At 32.2% G+C, this 22,461-nt stretch overlaps 1 protein-coding gene across 2 annotated transcripts in view; it reads right to left on the bottom strand.

Annotated features, from left to right (window-relative positions):
* Positions 1-1,290: 1,290 nt before the first annotated feature.
* LOC117343641 (serine/threonine-protein kinase Nek10-like) overlaps positions 1,291-22,461 on the bottom strand; it is a 37,125-nt gene continuing 15,954 nt past the window's right edge. The window contains exons 6-31 of one of the 2 annotated variants that reach the window (XM_033906086.1): positions 21,923-22,049; positions 21,463-21,541; positions 21,070-21,137; positions 20,668-20,747; positions 20,302-20,388; positions 19,855-20,076; positions 19,421-19,502; positions 18,140-18,190; positions 16,117-16,156; positions 15,776-15,927; positions 14,960-15,127; positions 14,356-14,529; positions 13,590-13,731; positions 13,163-13,284; positions 12,668-12,773; positions 12,148-12,226; positions 11,558-11,687; positions 11,179-11,249; positions 10,665-10,814; positions 9,985-10,205; positions 9,138-9,344; positions 8,299-8,496; positions 7,881-7,990; positions 7,559-7,669; positions 7,167-7,296; positions 1,291-6,664 (exon numbers count right to left, since the gene is read on the bottom strand). In XM_033906086.1, coding sequence (XP_033761977.1) covers positions 6,474-6,664; positions 7,167-7,296; positions 7,559-7,669; positions 7,881-7,990; positions 8,299-8,496; positions 9,138-9,344; positions 9,985-10,205; positions 10,665-10,814; positions 11,179-11,249; positions 11,558-11,687; positions 12,148-12,226; positions 12,668-12,773; positions 13,163-13,284; positions 13,590-13,731; positions 14,356-14,529; positions 14,960-15,127; positions 15,776-15,927; positions 16,117-16,156; positions 18,140-18,190; positions 19,421-19,502; positions 19,855-20,076; positions 20,302-20,388; positions 20,668-20,747; positions 21,070-21,137; positions 21,463-21,541; positions 21,923-22,049 — 3,298 coding nt within the window. In that variant the 3' untranslated portion in view covers positions 1,291-6,473. The remainder of the gene's footprint in view (positions 6,665-7,166; positions 7,297-7,558; positions 7,670-7,880; positions 7,991-8,298; positions 8,497-9,137; positions 9,345-9,984; positions 10,206-10,664; positions 10,815-11,178; positions 11,250-11,557; positions 11,688-12,147; positions 12,227-12,667; positions 12,774-13,162; positions 13,285-13,589; positions 13,732-14,355; positions 14,530-14,959; positions 15,128-15,775; positions 15,928-16,116; positions 16,157-18,139; positions 18,191-19,420; positions 19,503-19,854; positions 20,077-20,301; positions 20,389-20,667; positions 20,748-21,069; positions 21,138-21,462; positions 21,542-21,922; positions 22,050-22,461) is intronic. The other variant, XM_033906088.1, reaches the window with a different exon arrangement.

Below are 22,461 nucleotides of genomic sequence, written 5' to 3'. Positions count from 1 at the left end.
TAATTTCGGTCGTTGACCTGCTAAGTACATGTAAGTATTCATGATAATTTAGAGGTTTTTTTTGTCAATTTTAAGAACTGACCCCTCAAAAATGTATATCCTCTATAAAAAGCGCTGCCTAATTTTTACTTATTTTGCCCTTTTTCTTTCTTCTTATTCATAAAGGACACGATTAATACACTTAAAATGAAATACAGATTTTTTTTTGATCGCTAGTGACATCAGGTAGCAAAATCTGTCAACAGACTTGATATACCCATTGGATAAAATTATGTTCCTCTCTTGGCCGACTCATTTTTGTTTTTTATGAAAGTGAACTAATCTAAAATCTTATTATAAGCTTTGCTAAACCCTTCAACTTCACATTTAGATATATCAACGAAGTGCTTAAATAACAATAAGAAATTTATTGACTATCTATTTTACATTCTCTCTGAGCTTTACATAATTGATACTACAATGTCTTCAACATCACCAGTTTACCTAGAATATTTACTTAAACGTGACCAACAGGGACTAAGATGTAAGCTAATGGACAATATTGATCTCATTATAGTAAATTTTCCCTTTCTGAATAGCAACATTCCTGCTTTCCAACACTACAATGTTTACATACACGAGTTGATTTGATACCAAAAATTTGTTCCAAATATTACGATTTCTGCAACAGACATTGACCGCTGACGGAAAAAGGAAAAAGAAGGGTCTCTTAAAATACATAGACTCCAGGAATGTTCTAATAGTCGATATTAATTAATAAATTCATGAAATGGACATGGCCCATGCTTGTTGATGACTGGTTGTTCCGTTGTCACCAGTTTTCATTTTGAAGATGTGACTTGACTCTGATTTAAACCAAATTTCAATCGTGGATGTTGTAGTAAGGCAGAAGACGCTCATTCTCCTGGTTCACCTGGTCTTGTTCAGTTAGTATCAAGGTGTCCGTGTACAGTAGGTCTTGTTCGTACTTGCCCTCGTTTTACGATTTAAAGTCAGAATGACAGCTTTGCTTGAATGAATAATTGTAAATATACTTATTTTAATGTGCTCAAATTTCAGCACAAAGGCTAATCAAAATAGATTAGCACAATGATAAAATTGGTTCACTGATAATGCTTGCAATATAAAACATTGGCGATAAACTGCTGTATAAGCGCAGTCAAAATTTAGAGAAATTCTTCTGGCGTGAAAATCGCTAAAATAACCGCGTACATATGTACATTTACACTAAATCGATCGTCATACCCCAAGTCATATTGGTGAAGATAAAATCAAGACACAAAACATGAATTAAAAGTTCATATATGAAATTTATTCATACGTCATAATAACTGGTTGCATGAGGTCATCATACAGTTACACATAATAATGTGCTCAGTCCGTGTACATAATAAATAAAACAAATATAGTCAAATGACTGGACGGCAAACCTGATGTTTATGGCTATCACAAAGTGTGACACAAAAGACAAACCGAAGGACAAAATATGACTGGATGATAAGTGATGATTAAAATGGAATTAGTTTGATTTCAAAACTGTATATGATTAATACAGAGATGCATTATTTCAGTAGATTCTTATACATGTACAAAGAATTATCTCTTAAATGTTGAAAAACTCTAAGTTCATAGCCATAAACAAGCTATCGTCAATTTATACATTTTTTGGAAATAATTCTCCTGTAATTATTACAACGGAGGGGTCGCCATGGTAATGAGAATATATGTTAATTAACTTAAATTCAGGTATGTTAATCATAACATAACCTTCACTATAAATACATTACTGGTATTCCATTGTCAGAATTATTTCATTAATTACATTATATTTCAATATACCAGAGCAACAGCATTATTCTATTATCATAAGCCACAGGGGCTTGGCACGATTTTCCAAACGATGGTCCACATATATATGTATTGTAGTGTCTTAACACTATAATACATACATATATGGACCATCATTTGGAAAATCGTGCCAAGCCCCTGTGTCATAAGCATGCAATGAACAAAGGATGAAGTGTATTTGAGACAGTTCATATGATAAAAACGAAATCAAAGACATATATGTATCATTTATGTCTTTAGCAAAACTGACAGATGTAAAGTAAAACTTGATGATTCGGTGGGCTGCATAAATATGGACGGTAAACTGAAGTCAATACATTTGATTTCTTGGAAAAATAGTAAAAAATGAATGATTTCAGTAAAATAATAGTATATAACAACAGAAGGTATGAAATGTGGACGGTAACAGATACCATAATATATATATGGAGTTACACAGCAAACTCCAATGCTATGGTAAAATTCTTGCAAGGATTTCAATAAATAAACAGGGGGAGAATTTGTATGACTTCGAAAGCCAGAGTTAAAACACAATGTAAAATCAGGTAAAAACTTTTATATATGAAATTGATGACTATTTCATTTAAATAAATAATTGATAAATATTCTTCATTAAAAATAATTTGATGTTAATAGTATGTTAAAAAATATTAAGATATTATTGTGCATGAATGTGTAAGTATATACAGTTTTATACTATCGTAAAACTACAGGCACACATATGTTATTGTTATTGGTCAATTTTAAGAACAAACTACATATACATGAGGCTGGCAAAAATAATACATGTTTGTTTTTGCTAACATATATACGACCCAAAAAATAGGGTCCATATATAAAACTGGTGGGAAAATCTGTTTATTTTCTAAATGTTGTATTATAGAAAGCAATCTTGACTTTAATAGTCCTTTCTTGAAAATAGCAAAAAAAAAAAAAAAAAGGAACACACAGGTACTTTTTTAGTTTTTTTAGGCCTGAATGGAAAAAAAAAATTCTTCCAATCATGTCAGATGACTGAAATTAATGAAAAATTTCTAATATTTCAAAAAATTGATTAAACCCTAATTAGGATTAAAACTCCGGTAATTATTTTGTAGATACTTGTACATGTATATATATTGTTGTCTTTTTAGTATTTTTTAACCATAATATTTCAATAGGAAAGTGCTATTGGAGTTCAGGAGAAATATACCCGATTTTTTTCTTAAAATTTTTTTCAAAAAGGAAAATGAACTATGTTGGTTAAGAATTTTGTGAAACTGGGACGATAATGGAATGTAACGTTTATCAAGATTGTTGTAAATAAATAGTTGTTAAATGTTAATTATATATAAAATATATATTTAGTTATGCATGTACTTTTATTTTCTAAATTCATTTTACCTTTTACATCAATGTAGTTTTTTTGCATTTGTAATAAAAACAAAGTTGTTCATATTTCTAAAAGTATAATTTTGTCAAATCTGAATTGTTCCAAACATATTTTCCCTACTTTTAACTAAGCAAAATTAAACAAAGTGTAAAAATAAATACAAACAAATATGATTCATACACCTAAAGATAAAATAAAAAAGAATTTGAAATAATTCAGACACAAAATTCTGCATGTGACCTTACTAATACACCACTGTATACATACCAAACCAATCTGTATATTCCATCGATCTCATGGCCTCAAATTTTGTTGATTTCACTTTATGAACTTTCAACACAATTTAAAAACAAAACGGATATCACAAGAAATCCAATCCAATAGGAGAAAATGATAAAAATCTCGGACCAGTAAAACTTTGATGTCATAATTAAGAAATGAATGCTGAAATAATTTCTTTTTAATGGTCTACAATATGGAAATATTTCTTAATATAATCTAAATCTAATTTTCTTAGAATTATTTTCAATTCATATAGAATTATGTTGAATGTTCAAAGAGTAATTAGCAAATTTCAGTTCCACAAAAACTCAGGAAAACAGAGCATACCTGGGTATCAACATCTAACATAACTATATTTTGGCAATAATACTGGTCAGGCTTATAATTTAACGCCTATATATCAACAATAAACACAGTAATATAATCTGTCTAAAGAGAATCCAAAGTGATCTGAAAACCTGTTTATATCAGATAGCAATATTTCAAGTTCCTTGATCCTGTGTGGCTTAATATAAACTTCGTATTTATTCAACATTATAAAAGTTTTGAGTCACAAAATGTCTTTGTTCTGTGTTTACTGTATATCATGTGAAATAAATCTGTAATCATTTCTGTAACAACTTTCTTGAGATTATTTAAACATTTTAGAGATTATCAAAACAAATAATTAAAATATTCTTTGATCATAAATATATAAAAAAGGGAATATCATGAGTTTGAATATTTCTGATATTTTAAAACGGATTTGCAATATCACTATAACTCTTCAGCAGTTATGTCCCTTTAAATCCAGTTTCCATTTTGGCTAATATTTTAAATAATACAATCACTCTACACACACTTGAAACCATATATTAAACTACCATCTTTCCCAGCTTGATAGCATTATGATTTTTGTTACCAATTTGACAATATTCTAATTAATGAAAAATTCTTCTGAAATTATCTCCCCTCATCTTTACCACAGAGAGATAGATCTGACTTCTTAATTAGTGCTTTCTTAAAAAAAGTTTTTTTTTTATTTGGTAACATTTAATTTTAATTCTTTTGTTGTATACATTGGGTTTCATACATGTGTTTCATAAAATACTGATGAACAGTAGCTAATCCCATATTTTGAATTAGTATAGATTAATAATAAATAAACATCCCATTATTATCCCATTGGATGGTACAAGATCTAGAATTATAATTTAATCAATAAATAATTAATATTGATCTTAATCAATTAACAATTAAATATATTAGATTTCTTTGAAATAAATATTTTTATATACACAATAATCAGGACGATATTTACATTATTTTATAAACAATAATAATTTACCTGACTAAACAAATCACAGCGTATATACAACAAGAGACAATAATGTATATTTATATAAATATGGACGGCACCAACAATGTGTCAGCTTACCTGAAGATCAGCTCAACATAAAATTCTATATGTACAAAACAGCACTTCAAAAATGGAATCATAAGTTATGATATATATATTAAAATCATTTTCAGATTTTAATAACAATAATATTTGAGACGGAATGATTTTTTCAGTGCATCACCATTTAAATATTACAATATTACATTGGGGATGTACATGTACCACAGTGGAAATGGCAGGAATCAACAAAAACAACAACAACATACTGGCAACAACAAACTGGAATACTTCCTATTAAGTTAATATAATACACCACAAACAGTACAACCTGGAATTCGAGGAAAATATTTTTTTTGAAATCTCATTTTCTGAAAAAACTGGAGACATTCAAAATAACCATAGAAAAAATGGACTGTTCTATAACAAGTCTCAAATGAAAGCAATATTTATAAATATCTCAAATTTGGAAATGAACAAGTTCTAAAACCACAAAATGCAATTTATAGGTTTCTGGTCCACTTTTTTCAAGGTTCCTTAATTTAAGGAAATTTCTTTAACTTAACATTTCTGTAATTTCTTGGATTTAAGGGATATTCTATTCTAGTTTAAGAAATTTCCTTAAATACTTTAATGTGTTCTTATGAAAGTTTGAATAAGTTAAGAAATTTTCTTAAATTAAGAAATTTTGATAAAACTGGGGCCTGATTGTGTTTCTAATACATTAAAAAAAGAACAAAAACTAAAATGTGTATTGCATTTGTTAAACATTAAATGAGAAATGATGTGAGAATGGGGTTACCCAGGTTACTGATAGACATGGGACTGGAATGTGATGTGAGAACAGAAAGACTTGGTAAACACAATTGTTTTTCTTTTTAAATTAACATAAAAATTATGGATGTGACACGATGTCCTAAAGGACACCGTCTTTATATTGTCTCTAAATCCTTGTTGAGACACTTGAAGAACACTGTCTTTGTTGTCACGTCCACATCCTGGTTGTGACACTTCAAGGACACTCTCTTTGTGGTAAAATCCATATCCTGGTCATGAAACTTAAAGGACACAGTTTTATACTAGTGTCCACATCCTGGTTGTGACACTTGAAGGAGACTGTCTGTAGTAGCGTCCACAACCTGGTTGTGACAAACACAGAAGTATATTATCCTTCCACAGACCTCCATCATACTGTCATTACTAATCCACACAGGAGCTACAGCTACAGTATCCTTTCCAGGAAGATAAAACTTCCTCACACTCCATGGGTGATTCTTACAGTCCAGTCAGTACACTGGAGTTCTTACAGGTTTCCAACCTGATTTTTCATCATGCTATGGTTCAAACATCCCATTGCTTTGTTTAGAGGTAGCCTCAGAACTGCCGAACAAATCTTAGCTCAGAACGATGGCTGCATATTTCTCAGTGAAGAAAACACTGACCTGCAGGCAGATGATTTCACTGTGAACTTTTCCTAAACTGTATCGGATACATGGACAGTGATTTTATGGTTTACATCACCGATGTCTAGACTGAGGTGCAGCTTGTTTGGTATATTTTGTAAGAGTAGCACTGATTGGCTGAGAGCTATCGCTACCTTGGTGTTTCATATTTTCGACTGTTTGTAAGGTCAACACTGATTGGTCCGAGGGGTGGCTGTTTTTCATGTGCGTTTGGCGACATGTTATAATACCCGCAGGACAGAAGTGTACTTTCTATCATGTTCTGCAGCTGCTCATATGTGATTCCACCATCTTTAGGATCAGCTTCCCACCGGCTGCTTTCTGCAACACAATCAAAACATGATTAGTAATGTCTACATAACAATTACTCCAAGAACATAGAGGCTGCTGGTCAGCCATTAATTAAGTTTATCACTATAACATTGTAATGTATAATAAAATACAAAATTTAACAATAATTCATCGATAATTAAAAATGAACGAAGTCTGACTTAAGAAAGTTATCTCGGTAATTGAAAACCTAATAATTGAATTCTCATGAATTACTTAACACTGCTTCAATGGAAAAGACTGTGCAAACTTGAGAATTTTCAGCTGAAAAACTGATTTCAGACTTTCAAATATGTCTGCTGTAATATTAAAATTTCCACAGAAAAAAATCTTAAATCTGTTAATTCAGACATTTTTACTCTGAACTGATCTCACCACTGAGACAGCAAGTTCCGTTCAACATTATCCCTATTAATTTCTGCATTAAACGATGGTAATACATTGTAAACATATTTTCATTATTTATGAACAATGATATTAATGATAAACCTACTTAATCTGTCTGTTTCCATCCCATTTCCTGACTCATTTTCCAAAGACTTGGTGGAACCTGCAGAACCAGTACGTTTGGCATCTGACGGCCCGAGATTAAAGTCGATTATCTCCCTTGACCCAGACATCAGCTGTAAAGAAAACAATTCATACCCTTAATACAAATATGTGCCAATGACTTGATGTGTATTTCTTAACCGATTCCTTACTGAAGGTCTTTAAACATCTTAATGATTCTACATATGATTTTGCATTTTCAGCTGTTTATTCTATATTTCACTAAAACCGCTCAACGGTCAGGTATATCTGAGATTCAAATCTATGTAAGAATTTTTTATCTATTTGAAATCGTAGTTTTCTGATTTTATCAAAAAAGGGAGATAAGTTCCATACCTTTTTAAGTTCACTTTTCAGGTTAAATGTTGTGCTCTGAGAAGCAAACAAGGCTCTTTTATATCTTTCTATCCTCCGTCTCTTGGAGTCTGGACACAATGTCGGAGGTAGCTGTAATAGATATTATATTAATGTAACACATTTCAGTGGTAACAAAAACTCAAATGGCAAAAAAAAAAATTTAAACTTTCATTTCATAATCAGTGTGATAATTACGGTAATAACTTAGATGAACCTCGAGAATACGAGGAATCAGAGGCCAAATATTTAATGCTACCATACTTCTCTTTCAAACATTAACATATCTTGCTGAATTTTGTACCTGAGATATATAGATGATTTTGTGGAGTTGATGCAACATCTGTAGAATTGGGTCGCTGATTTGCCGTACCCGTCGCTGGGAAATAGTCAGTGTTGGTGTGTTAGCACTATCTGTAAACAAATAAAATCAGAAATAATTTTTAAACAGTTAATTTGCCTAAAAAGGTAAAACAATTAACATAAATAGTGAGATAAACAATGAAAAATTCTTCCAACTTTCAAAAAATTAAACTTGTGAAATAAGTAACTGTTAATTATTTTATTTTTTAATTGTAATTTAATATTTTCTAGAATTATGCTAGTCATGTTAACATCATTAGGTCATATTCTTGAATACAGAATTGAAAGGATACTTTTTTCAATATTGACAGAAAATATCACAAGAACTAGTACTGATACATATTAGGTAATGGACTTACTCGGTCGCTTACTGTGTTTCTTCTTTCGTGCTGGTGAGCTTGAGGATGGGGTGCTGTTGGATCGCGAGAACTTTCGACAGCTGAGGGCCTGTAAGGGGCCATTGGTGATAGGGTCCAGAGGGCCTGTACTACTGCTGGCATTACTGTTGTTGGGGGAGGGGTCACCAGAACTGAACCCCGAATCACGACTTGTCTTCGCTACAAAAGATACAAACAATTATAGATCTTCATTAGAACAATACGGAGACAACTTCACATGAATTGTAACTTTTTCAACAGAAATTTGGCCAAGTTTATGATAAATAGATTACCAAGTGTCATGTAGTTTCATCATCATTCCTTAAATTCCTTAAATTAGAATTTTCAATAGGAAAGCATTACAAATTCAAAGCAATTTCCATTACTAAGTTTTTTTTCCTTAAATGCAATAAGCTCTCCTATTGTTTTTAAGTTAATCAATTTCCTTCAGTTAAGGACTGCAGAGCTGATAATGAACTATTCAGTCACAGAACTCAATTTAATAATTACTTATTACTAACAGTTTTTAGGGCATGCCTAAAAAATACATAAGAAAATTAGAAAATATTGTTTGTATATTAAAATTCAATTGAAAATTAACCACATTTCTTACAGTTTTACATACAAGTTGTACATTTTCGTGCTTATATTTTGCTGTGAATAACCTATCCTGTTAGTTGTAATATAGTGAAAAATATTATACTCTATTTCTTGGAAAATGATAATCTCATTGCATTTTTTATACTATTAGCTGATATGATTGTACATTCAATACATTTCTGAAAGCATTCTTAAGACTATATATATAACTAATTACTTACGTGTGTTTGGGATGTCCAGGACCAGCGGACTGTAGGTGGAGGTGGAACTACGAGAAGGTCGGTCTTTCCGCGACTGTTTGGGTGTAGTCGGAGGTTTGGGTAGTGCCTTACGGAGGTTAGCACGGCTTTGAGAGCGAGTACTACCCGCACTACTCTCTCGACTCTCACTACCACTGCTTGGGTAGCTCTCATCATCACTTGTCCAGCCTGTTAATAGTCAAAGGAGAAATCATTATTAACATTTAAAAACTGTCAAATTTCAAATTCAGGTATTTAAATGTAAATATGAATGCTTAGCAATGTTCTTATCAAATATAATTTGAGACTTCAAAACAGTCTTGTAGAAAAGGAAAAAAAAAGGCTCCACACAAAAAATTGTTATATCCAAATATCTATCTGATTAAAGCAGACAATAGCTTCTACAGATGAGATCAACATATCTATCAGTTACAACTCAAATCAGTATATCAATTGTGGGCATTTTGCTTTAAAATTTTGTTTGTAAATTTCAAAGTCATAATGGTGTAAGTTAAAATTAACTGATGTGAAGATTTTACAATGTACCAGTATATATTTTTTCAATGGTTAGATTTATTCACAGTTTTACCAAAAGTTTGAAGCAAAAAAGGGTGCATTAATTGTGTTTTGTAAATTATGAAATGCCAATATTAAAAGTCTCTATCAATATCATTTTTTTTTGGTGACTTTTTGTGTGTATATTTCTAAAGGCTTGAAAATAATACAAAATGAACGTCTTGAAAAAACAAACAATCTTATTATATAATATCCTGTCTCCTGCACATCTCTGTTGAGAAAATCAACAAAGATTTTTCACATCAGTACTGACCTGTGCCCCGGTCAATATCCACATCTATTGATGGCATACACAGAGAACCAGCCAGGGAGTTAAAATCAATGTCTACCAGGGACGGATCTATCACGTCCCCGTTCTTCAGTCCAGCTGCACCTCCACTCCCCGCCAGGTTGGCAAGACGGTCATACCTCTCTTTAGACACAAGGAACAGCCGATGGTAGTTCTGCATGTTCTGGTTGGCCTCAAAATAGTGTCTACAAATGAAAGACATTTATTTGTTAAATTCTTAATATGATGTTGAAACAATGTATAAAGTAAACTTTGAAGGTAATGTTAAAACCTCGTTTTGATTTGACCATAAATGAGGATTAGAGAGCTCTTGTTGTACATCAGAGATATTAAAATATCAAAATTTATTTATACATAAAGCATTATTATTTATAGTCTTCTAGTAGTAAAGCTATTAAGCTAAACTCAATTGATATCCAAAATCATCTTAAACATTAGGTTACAATGACCTAGTTCTGATATATACCAGTAGGTGTAGTAAAATCTCAATAATTAATCTGACCTCTGTGACCTTACAAAATGTGATATCTGTGACCTTACAGAATGTGACCTCTACGACCTTAAAGAATGTGACTTCTGTGACCTTACAGAATGTGACCCTACAGAATGTGACCTCAATGACCCTATGGCCTCTATGACCGTACCTCTGAGCCTTTGTCCGCTCCTTCTCAAGCTTTTTCTCCATGGAGATTTGATTTGTACGCAGACTGTCCATGTGGACTAGAAGTTTGTCAGCCATCATTCCTGCCAGCTCTACGATATCTGGCCGCTTCTCCGAAGACTGGCAGATACAACTACAGAGAGAATAAGATTCAACTTCATATCAAACTCATGATATTCAAATGCTATTCATCAACTTGAATGTTAAATTGGAAAGTGCAAAAAAAAAAAAAATTCCTACACTTAACTCATAAATATTTATTTTAAAGAAAGAAATATTGATTGAAGACATACCATCTGGATATCATCGGTACATGTTTATATTTACTTAACATGTCACATACTCTACAATATCCATCATCAGGCCAATGATAGAATAAAATATAAATAGAAAAGTTACCCATACTGCTTAACATTGTCAGTATCAATTTACTATGGTAAAATAGACATTTTTACTGATTTTGACAGTACAAATTGTGGTTATAATGGACAGCCTACCTGCTGATCATTTTAATGAGTCTGTCGGAGTACTGCCCCTCTGGCATCGGGTCGTAACTGGCACCCACAATCTACACAGGGAGAAAACAAACTTGATATAAAATACTAAAATTTTCAAAGTTTGCAAATATTAATGAATCAATATTTCACCACAGAAAAAATAGTTTTTACATCTCTTAAAATAAAAATAAAATATTTTTATAGAAATTTTTTTTTTGAAAATTTTTCTAGTTGGAAAAATTTCAGGTTTCAAAAATTGTTTTGGAAATTCTTGCAAAATTTTTGATTATACTTTGTCAGCTGTACATTTATCTGAAACATTGTGTTTCAATTGTTTTTGGATGATAGCTAAAACAGAAAGATCCAGTCCGATGCCTACCTTGGTGACAAGTGAGAGCATATTGTCACAGAAGAAGGGAGGTTTGAGTGTGCACATCTGGTAGAGGATACAGCCGAGGGCCCACACATCTGCCTTCTCCCCGTAAGGCTCGTTCTGGACAATCTCTGGGCTGTAAATAGAGGGGAGGTAACTCATGGGAGACTAACACAAATATATTCAAATCTTGAAATACGGGTGTAAGAAACACTGAGAAAACCAAGAGCATCTGTCTGAAGTGCAAACAAGACAAGAAATCTGATTGTGTTGAATATTAAGTATATATCCAATGTTTCCTGATATGGAATGTTTTTGGAAATTCATATCAGGTAGAAAATAAACTTGGCCAACACAGACAGGGCCCCGCTTATTCAACAATATTATTTTACTCATGGAAATACAGGGCCCGCTTATTCAACAATATTATTTTACTCATGGAAATTCTTTAACTTAAAATTTTCCATATCAAAGCTTAATTGGATTTAGATTCAAAATCCTTAGAACTTTCTTTAAATTCTGAAATGCTTCCTATAGATTTTTTTAGTTAAGGGACATTGATGAAACTGGGGCGATGTACTGCTGGGACTACTCACCACCAGTACAGAATGGTACCGACGACAGACGTCATTCTACTACAGTCTGTCCTTTTCTGCTTGGCGAGCCCAAAATCCGCTGTTAAAGGTGAAACAGGGTCACATTAGGAAAATGACAGAGTATATAGTGTTGATTTATTGATCAACAGCAATCCACTAAACTTTAATGGTTTTGTTGAGAATTTCAAGAGCAATCTGATGAAAATATTCTGGGGTGTAAAGATTAGTAACCTATGCAAGTTATCTCCTATTTCAGGAAAAGGGCTTAGGTTCCACATATATATCTAGATAAGTTATTTCTTTAACATTGTTATGCTTTCAAAAGTCCTTTAAAAATTATAAATACCTGAAACTCTTCCAAGTGTTTCATTACAAATTTTGTTTCAGAAAATAATTTGAACTGTTGCAAATTTTTACATTAATATGACAATAATTCAGCTATATCTTGATTTGAAATAAAATTTGTGGTACTCGTAATGTTTTAAGACCACTGAACAGGGTACTTAAAAAAAATACTTACTTATGGTGACTTTGTCATCATGGTCCCCCAGCATGATGTTGTTAGGTGTAAGATCACGATGTAGAATGCCTTTCTCCTTGTGGAGGTATCGCAGAGCTAGCACCATCTACAACATCATATACAATTATATTATACAAAATCCTTCATTGATCTCCGATCAAATTACCAGTTTACACGACTCTTATTCTTCTGGCTCTGACTTTAATTGACAATGGGCAGTACAACACAACCCAAATCAAATTTCAGAATTTGTATTCAAATGACACCAATCTACAATAGACAAGTCATTGAAAAAATTTGGTGTGATTTATCATAAGGTGTTTTAATTGTTACACTGCAGCTTAAGATCAAGAACAATATACTTGTTCAGAATATTTTTCTCCGTTAGATACAACTACATGTACTATTACTAATTGTTAGAATATGCATTTCAGTGTTTATGACTTAAGACTGAACTAATTAAAAAAGTAGGATAATTGCAATTTTATCACGAACCTGCATGAATATGTTCCAGATACGTTCCTCGGGGAATTTCTCACGCTTTTCCTTAAGTGAGTTGATGTGTTCGGCTAGCGGGGCTCCCTCTATCAGCTCCATAACAATATATAACCTTTCATCTGTAATCAAAACATCAAACAACTCAGCACTTTGTCGTTCAAAAGAATCGCACGCAAAATTTAACATAAAAAAATAATTAAGTGTACAAAAGGGAAGAGCTTGTCCAATAAAGTTTTAAAACTTTTTTTTTTGATATCTGATTTCAGTTCATGAATGTTTTGTGATATCTGATTTATGTTCCACAAATGTTTTATGATATCTGATTTATGTTCCACAAATCTTTTGTGACATTTGACTTACGTTCCACAAATGTTTTATGATATATCACTTACGTTCCACAAATGTTTTATGATATATCACTTACGTTCCACAAATGTTTTATGATATCTGACAATGTTGGGATGTTTCATCTGTTCTCTAATGATGGAGATCTCATTAATCAGTTCACCGACGCTCTGTTTCTGGTCCGTGATGTTGTTTCCAAAGGCTGGGTTGTCGATGTTCACCTGTAACACAATACCAAAAAAATGTACAGTAAACCAACAAATGATTAGAATTTGAAATCGAACCTACTCTCTCGGAAAACCTTGTCTTGTTCACCTTGCTCAAGAATCTTAATGTTAGTGTACTGTATGTTTATATTTTGACCTATATTTGTATGGCAGGTGTGGTTGTGACCTATATTTGTATGGCTGTTGTCGTCTTGACCTATATTTGTATGGCTAGTGTCGTTGTGACCTATATTTGTATGGCGGGTGTCATCATGACCTAGTTTTGTATGGCTAGTGTCGTTGTGACCTATATTTGTATGGCGGGTGTCGTCATGACCTATATTTGTATGGCGTGTGTTTTTCTTTTGCCCTCGTTTTACCAACTACGAATTAAAATTATTGCTTTGTTTACAAATCAATATTTTATTTTTATTGTTCATGCAACTAATAAAAGCTGAATAAAAGACACTGTCAAACAAACAGGTCCAGGATTAGACTTGACTACAGTCGTAGTTACATCTCCGATAACTTTTATTGACCGTTAGTGTGGTACATACCTCCTTAAATAACTTTTATTGACCGTTAGTGTGGTACATACCTCCTTAAATAACTTTTATTGACCGGTAGTGTGGTACATACCTCCTTAAGAGCCAGGAAGGACTGGCCAGCAGTCTGCTTCTTGACCTTGTACACAGAGCCAAACGCACCCTTGCCCAGCAGATCAAACACATCATATTCTCCGATATGGCGACTAGGAGTCTTGTTGTGGTTAGTCTCCAGAACATTATTCTTTATCTCATCAACTTTAGCACCCTTCAAAAAATGTCAACAATGAAAATCAATATGATGGTGTAGCTTGTGAAATATTTTTCTTAATTACATTGAAAATGTCGCAATTGCAATAATTCACAAATTTGACAGTATATTGCAGCTGATATACAAAGGATTGAGGAACTACATGTATCTAGCATTAAGAAGAAGAAAAGAGGGAATTGGAAAATTTTGGTCATATTCATTTACCAAGTGTCAAATGTAATGAATTTCACTACACTGATTGAGGCTTCAGAATATATTTCAACACTAAAAAATGTTTTCACTACACATGATGCTAATATTCAAAACCTGCAATACTTTACAAGTCTGTGGGACATTTTCAGCATACATCATTGGAAATGTTCAGATCTGATAAAACTTTGATTCAGGACAATCTCCTAGACATTACATTCTAAGCATGCACACTTACAGGGAGACTGTTGATAGCATCCACCAGGGGTGTATATGCCTTCAGGTCACGGTTGTAATGTCCAACACTGATAAACTTCTCAAACAGGTGGGGTGGGAACAGCAATTTGAATAACTTTCGATTTCTTTCCATACTGAACAAGAACCTCAGTGTACGGAAGGCACTTCTCTGTAACAAAATAACACAGTCAAGTTTGACAGTCTAAATGACAAACTGAACCGACGAAAATCCAAGAACCTCTGCTCTGTCATTTGAGTTAACCCTTTCACCCCTACTGACTAGTATTGGACTTCAAATGATGAATGAATGGCTGAGTCCACTAACATTTCTTAGGGTTGAAAGGGTTAATGACAAAGCAGTCTGGTACGTGGGTTTCCGCCGATGGTAACAATATAACTGTTCTATTATGTACAGTATATATATATTTCTGTAACGTTTAATTTGTCATTAGTAAAACATAGTTTAGTTTGTATCTATTGATGCATTTAAGGAATGTGTCGAGGAATTAACAAGAGAAAACACATCATGACACCGGTACCATCATCTTAATTTTTTTCAACCTTTGTGGGGCAAATTTTTTTTTCAGAAAACAACAAGAAAACTAATTACCTGTGTATGATTGTAATAACTGAATATTTTTTTTCTAGAAACACTTTCCAAACACCAGTAAATGTTGGTTTCTCTCTTTTTTTTATTTTTTGATAATCAAATATTTTAAGTATAACTTTTTATAAAATTGTTTCCATCACCTGGAAAGTGAGTTTTCTGGACAAAAAACAATCAGTTTTATGAAGTACCAGATGTACTGGTATTTACCTGTAGATTGACGATGCCCTTGCGCTCCTTGTCCCCACAGTTCTTAGGTGGGGGTAGGATGAGCAGCCCCAAGGAGTAGATGCCATTTGCCTGGGCTATCTCATACGCATTGGCATCATTCATGACTAGTTCTGTCAGCGCCGCACAGCAGGCTGCAGGTCAATACAAATATATAACATTAAAACATAATCTATCATTTTGTAATTTTCATTTTACAGTATTTTACTTCAAAATTTAATCTAGTTCTTAGTAGGAAAAAATAATTCAGGAAATTTAATTTCAAATTTAATAATAACCAATTAATTTGATATAAAATTATGAGATGAGATAATTTTACATACCTGTTTTCAAAGAATACTGTTGTTCCATAAGTTCTTCTGCCTATAAAATAACAACATAATTTTGAAATTTAAATCTTATATTTGATGACCATATATGCTTCCAATAAAATATTCTTATTCCAATTTTTTCCCCATATATTAGGGTTTGTTTGCTCATGCTAATTCATGACAAACTGCAGACAGACATCCCGTTTTTGTTAGTTTAAAAACAGATAGGTTAAGCAATATAGGGGATTTCAATCAAAAGACCAACATTTTTTGTAATTCCATCTCTTTGATTCAAAGCAAAAATCATTTTGATATTAAATGTTACACCACAAACATTTTGCCAACTGATGCCAGCGTTATGAAATATCCATATAATGATTTTGCCATCATCCTAAATGCAAACAAACCAACACAAGAAAATCCAATCATTAATATATCAATAAACTGCCTCCACACCAAAACCACTAGAGAAAAGCTGATGTAAATCAAAGGAAAAAATTGGACCAATATTGATAGGAAACATTCGCACACATCAACCAAAGGTCATTATAGGGCTGGGACGCGGCAGGACTATTAGTTGGTCTACAAACACAAGCTGAGCTAATGGCGATCACATGCAAATTATATAGGGAATGGTTTTCTTTGTTCGAAAATGTTGAGCAATATCCTTTTCTGTTAATATGTTTAACCAGTGTGTAAGTAGTGGCTAAATTATTCATCAGAAATATAATGCTGTATCGTATTTGACCTAAATGATACACTTAAACATAATCCCAAAAGGGATGCACTTAACTAAACCATTTTTAAGGAGATATTTGTGTGTGAGAACAGAGTTGGAAAACAAAACCCCAAATATATTTTTTAGCAATATATAGTGTCAGTATATTGATTCTCTTTTGTTACAATTACCGTATTCAACCTAGATAAGCACATGGTGCATTTACATAAACATAATGGGGTCAGGGTGACCTTATAGGGGTAATTATGGGAGTAAATGAATCAGAAGCAGAAATTTGAAAATAAAAATAAAAAATGAATTAAAATCAAAAAAGAAAAAAAAAATACATGTACTTCATTTTTTTGAGATAATACCTGATAATTCCGACCCCGGTTTTCTATTACATATCCATTTCCATTAAATTGAGTTTGACCCTATACACATGCTTGTAAATACCGCTAATTGTGGGTAAGGTAAGCAGTGATCACACGGTGATGGCGTAGATTATAGCACATGCAGTGATTAAAACACATGATATATTATGGTGAGTACATGTATTATTTTTTAAATAGCTCTAATGTAGCTCTGATATATGATAGGGATGGAAAAGGCAGTGGAATCGTTGATGAATGTACACCCCCTAGACTGACCTGTCTCTAGAAAATCAAAATTAAGAATAAAATTCAGCTTTATAATTTTGGTTTTTAGGATATGTCTGATTCTCAGTTTCAAACTAGGGGAGATAATCTATTATAAGAATTCAGCTGAACAATAATTGTCTGTGAAGAATAGAGAATTTAATAGCTAAACAGTTTTATATATTAAATAGATGTTTGATATAACTATCAACTTTATCTATTATACAACAATTGCAAAATAAGTGATATGAACTTAAACTGATCACTCTTATTTAACAATTAAACGCTTGGTAGATTGTATTTATTGGCAAGATCAATGAATTCTGGGTGACAGATAAATAGAATGACGCCTGTTAGGCCCCTAGACATTATTTAACTCTATCAACAGGTGTGATGATCTCTCAAAGTATTCACATCTTTGCTAGAATGTGAGGTTTATATCTATATTGTTTATGATCAAGGCAAATGTATTTTACCAAGAAATTATCTTTAACATTTTAAGGCCCTTCATTTCGCTATGCTACTATTCCAAACTTCAACTATTAACTAAGTAATAAAGATTTCAGTATTAGATGATTGGGATGAGGGCATGAAAATATGACGGTGATGTATGATTGGTCAAGCCATGAAATGTGACTATGGGATCAAGGGTCACACAAGACATGCCCAGGCATCTCACCTTGGAGACCGGATCTTTCATCTCAGAGGGAAGTATAGCTTCCCATATTGCCTGAGAAATCAAAATATGTGAATTCTTAATTAACCTTTAATTCATAATTTTAAGTGTCCCCTTTGTAAAATCGAATAATCAATGAAATACATTATGAATGTTAAATAAATCCCATGTTCAACTAAGGTGTAATTCTATTGAAAAATGTCCTTTCCTACAAAAATGTTCACAAGTGTATCTTAACTTAACAGACCCAAAACAGTAGCCCCCAATTAAAACATCCTTTTGTAATTTCATCAGTCAACAAAAAAAAAATAATAAAGCAGAAAATAGGTCAGATGATTGTGGTCGTAATACCACAAAAGTATGCTTTCAAAATCAATGGTGACCCAGAAATGTTAATTGATTTTATTGATTCAAATAAAAACACATAAATCACCTAATTATTCTGTCCTTTGCAATCAAATACTTTTTATTGTTTTATCAATATAGTGTAGAAAAATCTAGGACAAATATTTAAAAACAAAAAAATTACCTGTAATTATTACACATTTATATGGATGGTTGAATTGTTAAGCAGGTGTTATTTTCAACAATAATGGCCATCTATTATTACCCCGACAAAATTACCTAACGATCACTACAGAATAATTAATGGTCACAGGATATGTCATCTCAGCACCTGCTTTTGAGTATTGATTTCCTACAGTAAAAACAATTTAGTTCCTAGCCCTATGGATTATTGTTTACAGAAAAACAAAATACACCTTTAGATTTGCCTTTTATGGAAAATGATAGCCCTACAATATATCTTTTTATAGAGATGAAGCGGTATCTAGTGTTTTCAGCCTACATAGGAATATTGATTAACTAGGAAATGTAACGAGCATCCTCGTTAGTCATTGTCATCAGACCATTGATTTTAAAACAGGTAAATATAGACAGGTAGAGTGGGCGATGTTCAAACGAGATTTTCTCCTACAAGTGTAATAAATAAAAAATGTTTTCATGCACCTTAATAATAATAAGTCAAGTTTTTGTCTTTCCAGTATATTCAACTTCTAAATTTGTTTAGTTCTACTTATCATGAGATTCATAACAACTTAAAAAGCAGTTCCTCGATTTCAGGAGAGTTGAGAAAAAATAATTGCAGAAGAAAAAGAAAAAATGTAAAAGAAGAAAAACATATAAGAACAGGATAAGACTAAAATCTTTTGTCACATGACAATCACATGATCTATCTACATCAACCAAACGTATGATCACATGACCATCACATGATCTACTTACATCATCAACTGTTCTGCCATGTGGACCAGCACTGGCAGCACCTTCACTTGTTTCTGCTCTTTCCGTCACAAACGTCCGGTCACTGAAACGGTCAAACATAATACATATTAGATGTCAAATCAAACTCTTTCATCATACAATAAGAAAAATAATCACATTTTTGTGCAGGATAGCTCGTTTTTTAATTTGAAAATACTTTACATGGCATACAATTAAATTTAATACCATTATATAAAAAATGGAAAGAAAAAACCCAAGATTTGTTCATTTGCAACCTCAAGAAAAGTAACATCCCTCTTAAATCCAATTTCCTAATTACAATGTACATGTACCAGGTAATGATATAACATTTTTTTCTTTACTTCTCAGTATACTGTTTACATGAGCTGTAGAAAAGATAGGAAGTCGAGTGAGCAGTACAGATCAATACGTACTGTAGAAGAGACAAAAGTAGAGGAATGCCTCCCATTTGTTTGATCTCCTTGCTGGCGTTGGGGTCCTCACAAAGCTGGACAAGACACCAGACAACAGGTAGGAGAAGATGTACATTATCAAAGTGGAGCTGACTCAGTAGAATGGGGATTCCATCATACATTTTTACCATCTCTCGACTCTGACAATCATGGCACAGCGACTTCAGCAGCTGGGCCGCTAACCTGCAAACACAATTTTATAAATCACTGTCTTTCAAGATCGTAATTTTGCTATAAGATAAATAATAACAATATTTAAAAAAAAAACAAAAAAAACATTTTCAGTATTTTTTTGTCACAGACAGTATTCAAGAATTTTTTCCCTAATTTTATTTTGAATTTTGCATTCTGGATTTTTTCTGAATTTTGGATTCTCACCCTAGTTTAGATATATCCTACATTACCTACCTCTTTGCTAGATTATCGTACTCCTGGACGATCAATAACAACTGCTCTATTGAGTTGGACTCGCCTATCACTTTCCGTGGCCCTTCACTGAAAAACAAAATGTAAATTAAATTAGTTCAGCTCCATCTCTCCATGAAAATGTCATTAGAATACTGTAACTACATTTTACTATTAATGAAACAATTAAAAATGTTGTATGTATCATAAATGATACAAAATAAGAAAAGTTATATCTTTAATGATGCCATTTAAAAAGTTATTCTGCATTTGAACTGACATTGATGAATATGTTTTCATCTGTATTTTTAAAAATACCATTAAACAATATAAACGTATCTATGTATTATACTGTGTGTGATACAGTACCTTTGAGCTAGGCCATACAGGGCATGTAGGGAACAGTGTAACACAACCACATCAGTAGCATGTAACAGCATCACCAACGCCTGTGTAAGATAAACAACACACATAAACAACACATATAAACAATACACATAAACAACACATATATAATACTAGACCAAGGCAATGCAAAAAAAACATTTTTACCATCTTTTTTTTTATCATTTTACCATATTTGTTTAATGCAATTGATGAACTTTAAGGGGACAATTAAGATTTTTTTTTTAAAAAGGCTATACATTTTATTTAAATTACTTAATATATATACATGTTATAAGACACACCCTTTATTCAAATTGATGAACTTTTAAGATAAACAAAGAAATTTAAAAAAAAAATCTAAATTTTAAATTCAAAATCACTTACAGCATGTGTGTCATACTCTATAAGCCATGCCCTTTGTGACACTACGGCTGATAACTTCTGGAAGATATCTGGAAAGTAAAACAAAATATTGGTAAATTATTGAACTGGAGAAATCTTTGTGATTTGACACTTTTAAGGTTTTAGTAATTAAATCTAAAAAGTTGACAACTAAGAATAACTTTAAATTTGAGCTTCTCTAACTTGAAAGGTTTCAATAATGACACCTGAAAAGTCAACAACAAACATTTTGAACTTTATTCTTCATCTTGCAAGGTTTCAACATTATGAAATTCACAACATTGCATACATTATAAATTAACATATTGTAATGCATTGATTTCTTTTCCTTGAAGTTGTCCTAACAGATATGGCCATTAAGTATTGGTCACTTACTGGTCATTTCTTTGAGGATGTCCACTACGTATGGACTGCGGTCATCCATCAGGTAGCTGTCTGCAGCCTTTCGGAAATGCTACAAATACCAAACAACATTATCATAACATAATTCAAGGATGTAGTTGATTTGTAAAATTATTTACAATGCAAAGTAAAATGTTTTTCATCAAATACAACATTTTCTGAATTAAAACAAATTTCTTTAAACTCAAGTTAGTTATTATGTCAATTTTATCAGATTTTGAAATTTTATATATAAGACTAGTCCACTAAGAATTCACAAATCTCTTAAAATCTAGGGTCCAATCAGCAGAGCACCAATATATATATAATTTCTACTTATCTGGAGAAAACCCTAAACATCAAACAGAATCCAATACAATTTGTATATTACACTTAACTATTATATTGTGTTTGTGTACAGTGGAAGTTTATATTAGCTTAAAAAAACACTTACTTCTGCAAGCACTTTGAGACCTCCCAGATCGAAAAATTGTCGATGGAAGGCATGATCCCGCATCAGTATTCTCAAACATGTAACAAGTAACAGTATGTTTTCTGGGGGAGCACGCCCTATCCATGCTCTGTAAAGGAAGAAATTACAACACTGTCAGAACATATTTATACAAAGAATATTTCTAAGGTTCTTTATCACTGTAGTCATGAACTGGTGCACTGTACCTACCAACACTACTGTCATATTGTGTTGATGAATAGTAAAACAGCCACTGTAACCATTTATAACTGAGAGGTCCAAGAAATGAAACAATAAGACTGTCTATTATATATTTTTCATTTCTATTCATCTATTTCCCTTAATATATGAAATTTTAAGAAAATCAGATGGACTGAACTTCACTAAAATAATATAAGCCTTATAAATACTAACTCTAGGCTTGTTGAGTAAGAACTTTTAGCTTGGCAGTTAGTACTTCTATTTCTCTTTTGCTATGAAATAGCTCCAGCCGATCAGATTTATAAACATACATGATATTT

Source organism: Pecten maximus, chromosome 15 (assembly GCF_902652985.1).
Source record: "Pecten maximus chromosome 15, xPecMax1.1, whole genome shotgun sequence".
In the NCBI taxonomy this organism is placed as follows: domain Eukaryota; kingdom Metazoa; phylum Mollusca; class Bivalvia; order Pectinida; family Pectinidae; genus Pecten; species Pecten maximus.
The sequence above is the reverse complement of the archived record's forward strand: the minus strand, read 5'-3'. Positions and strand labels throughout refer to the sequence as shown.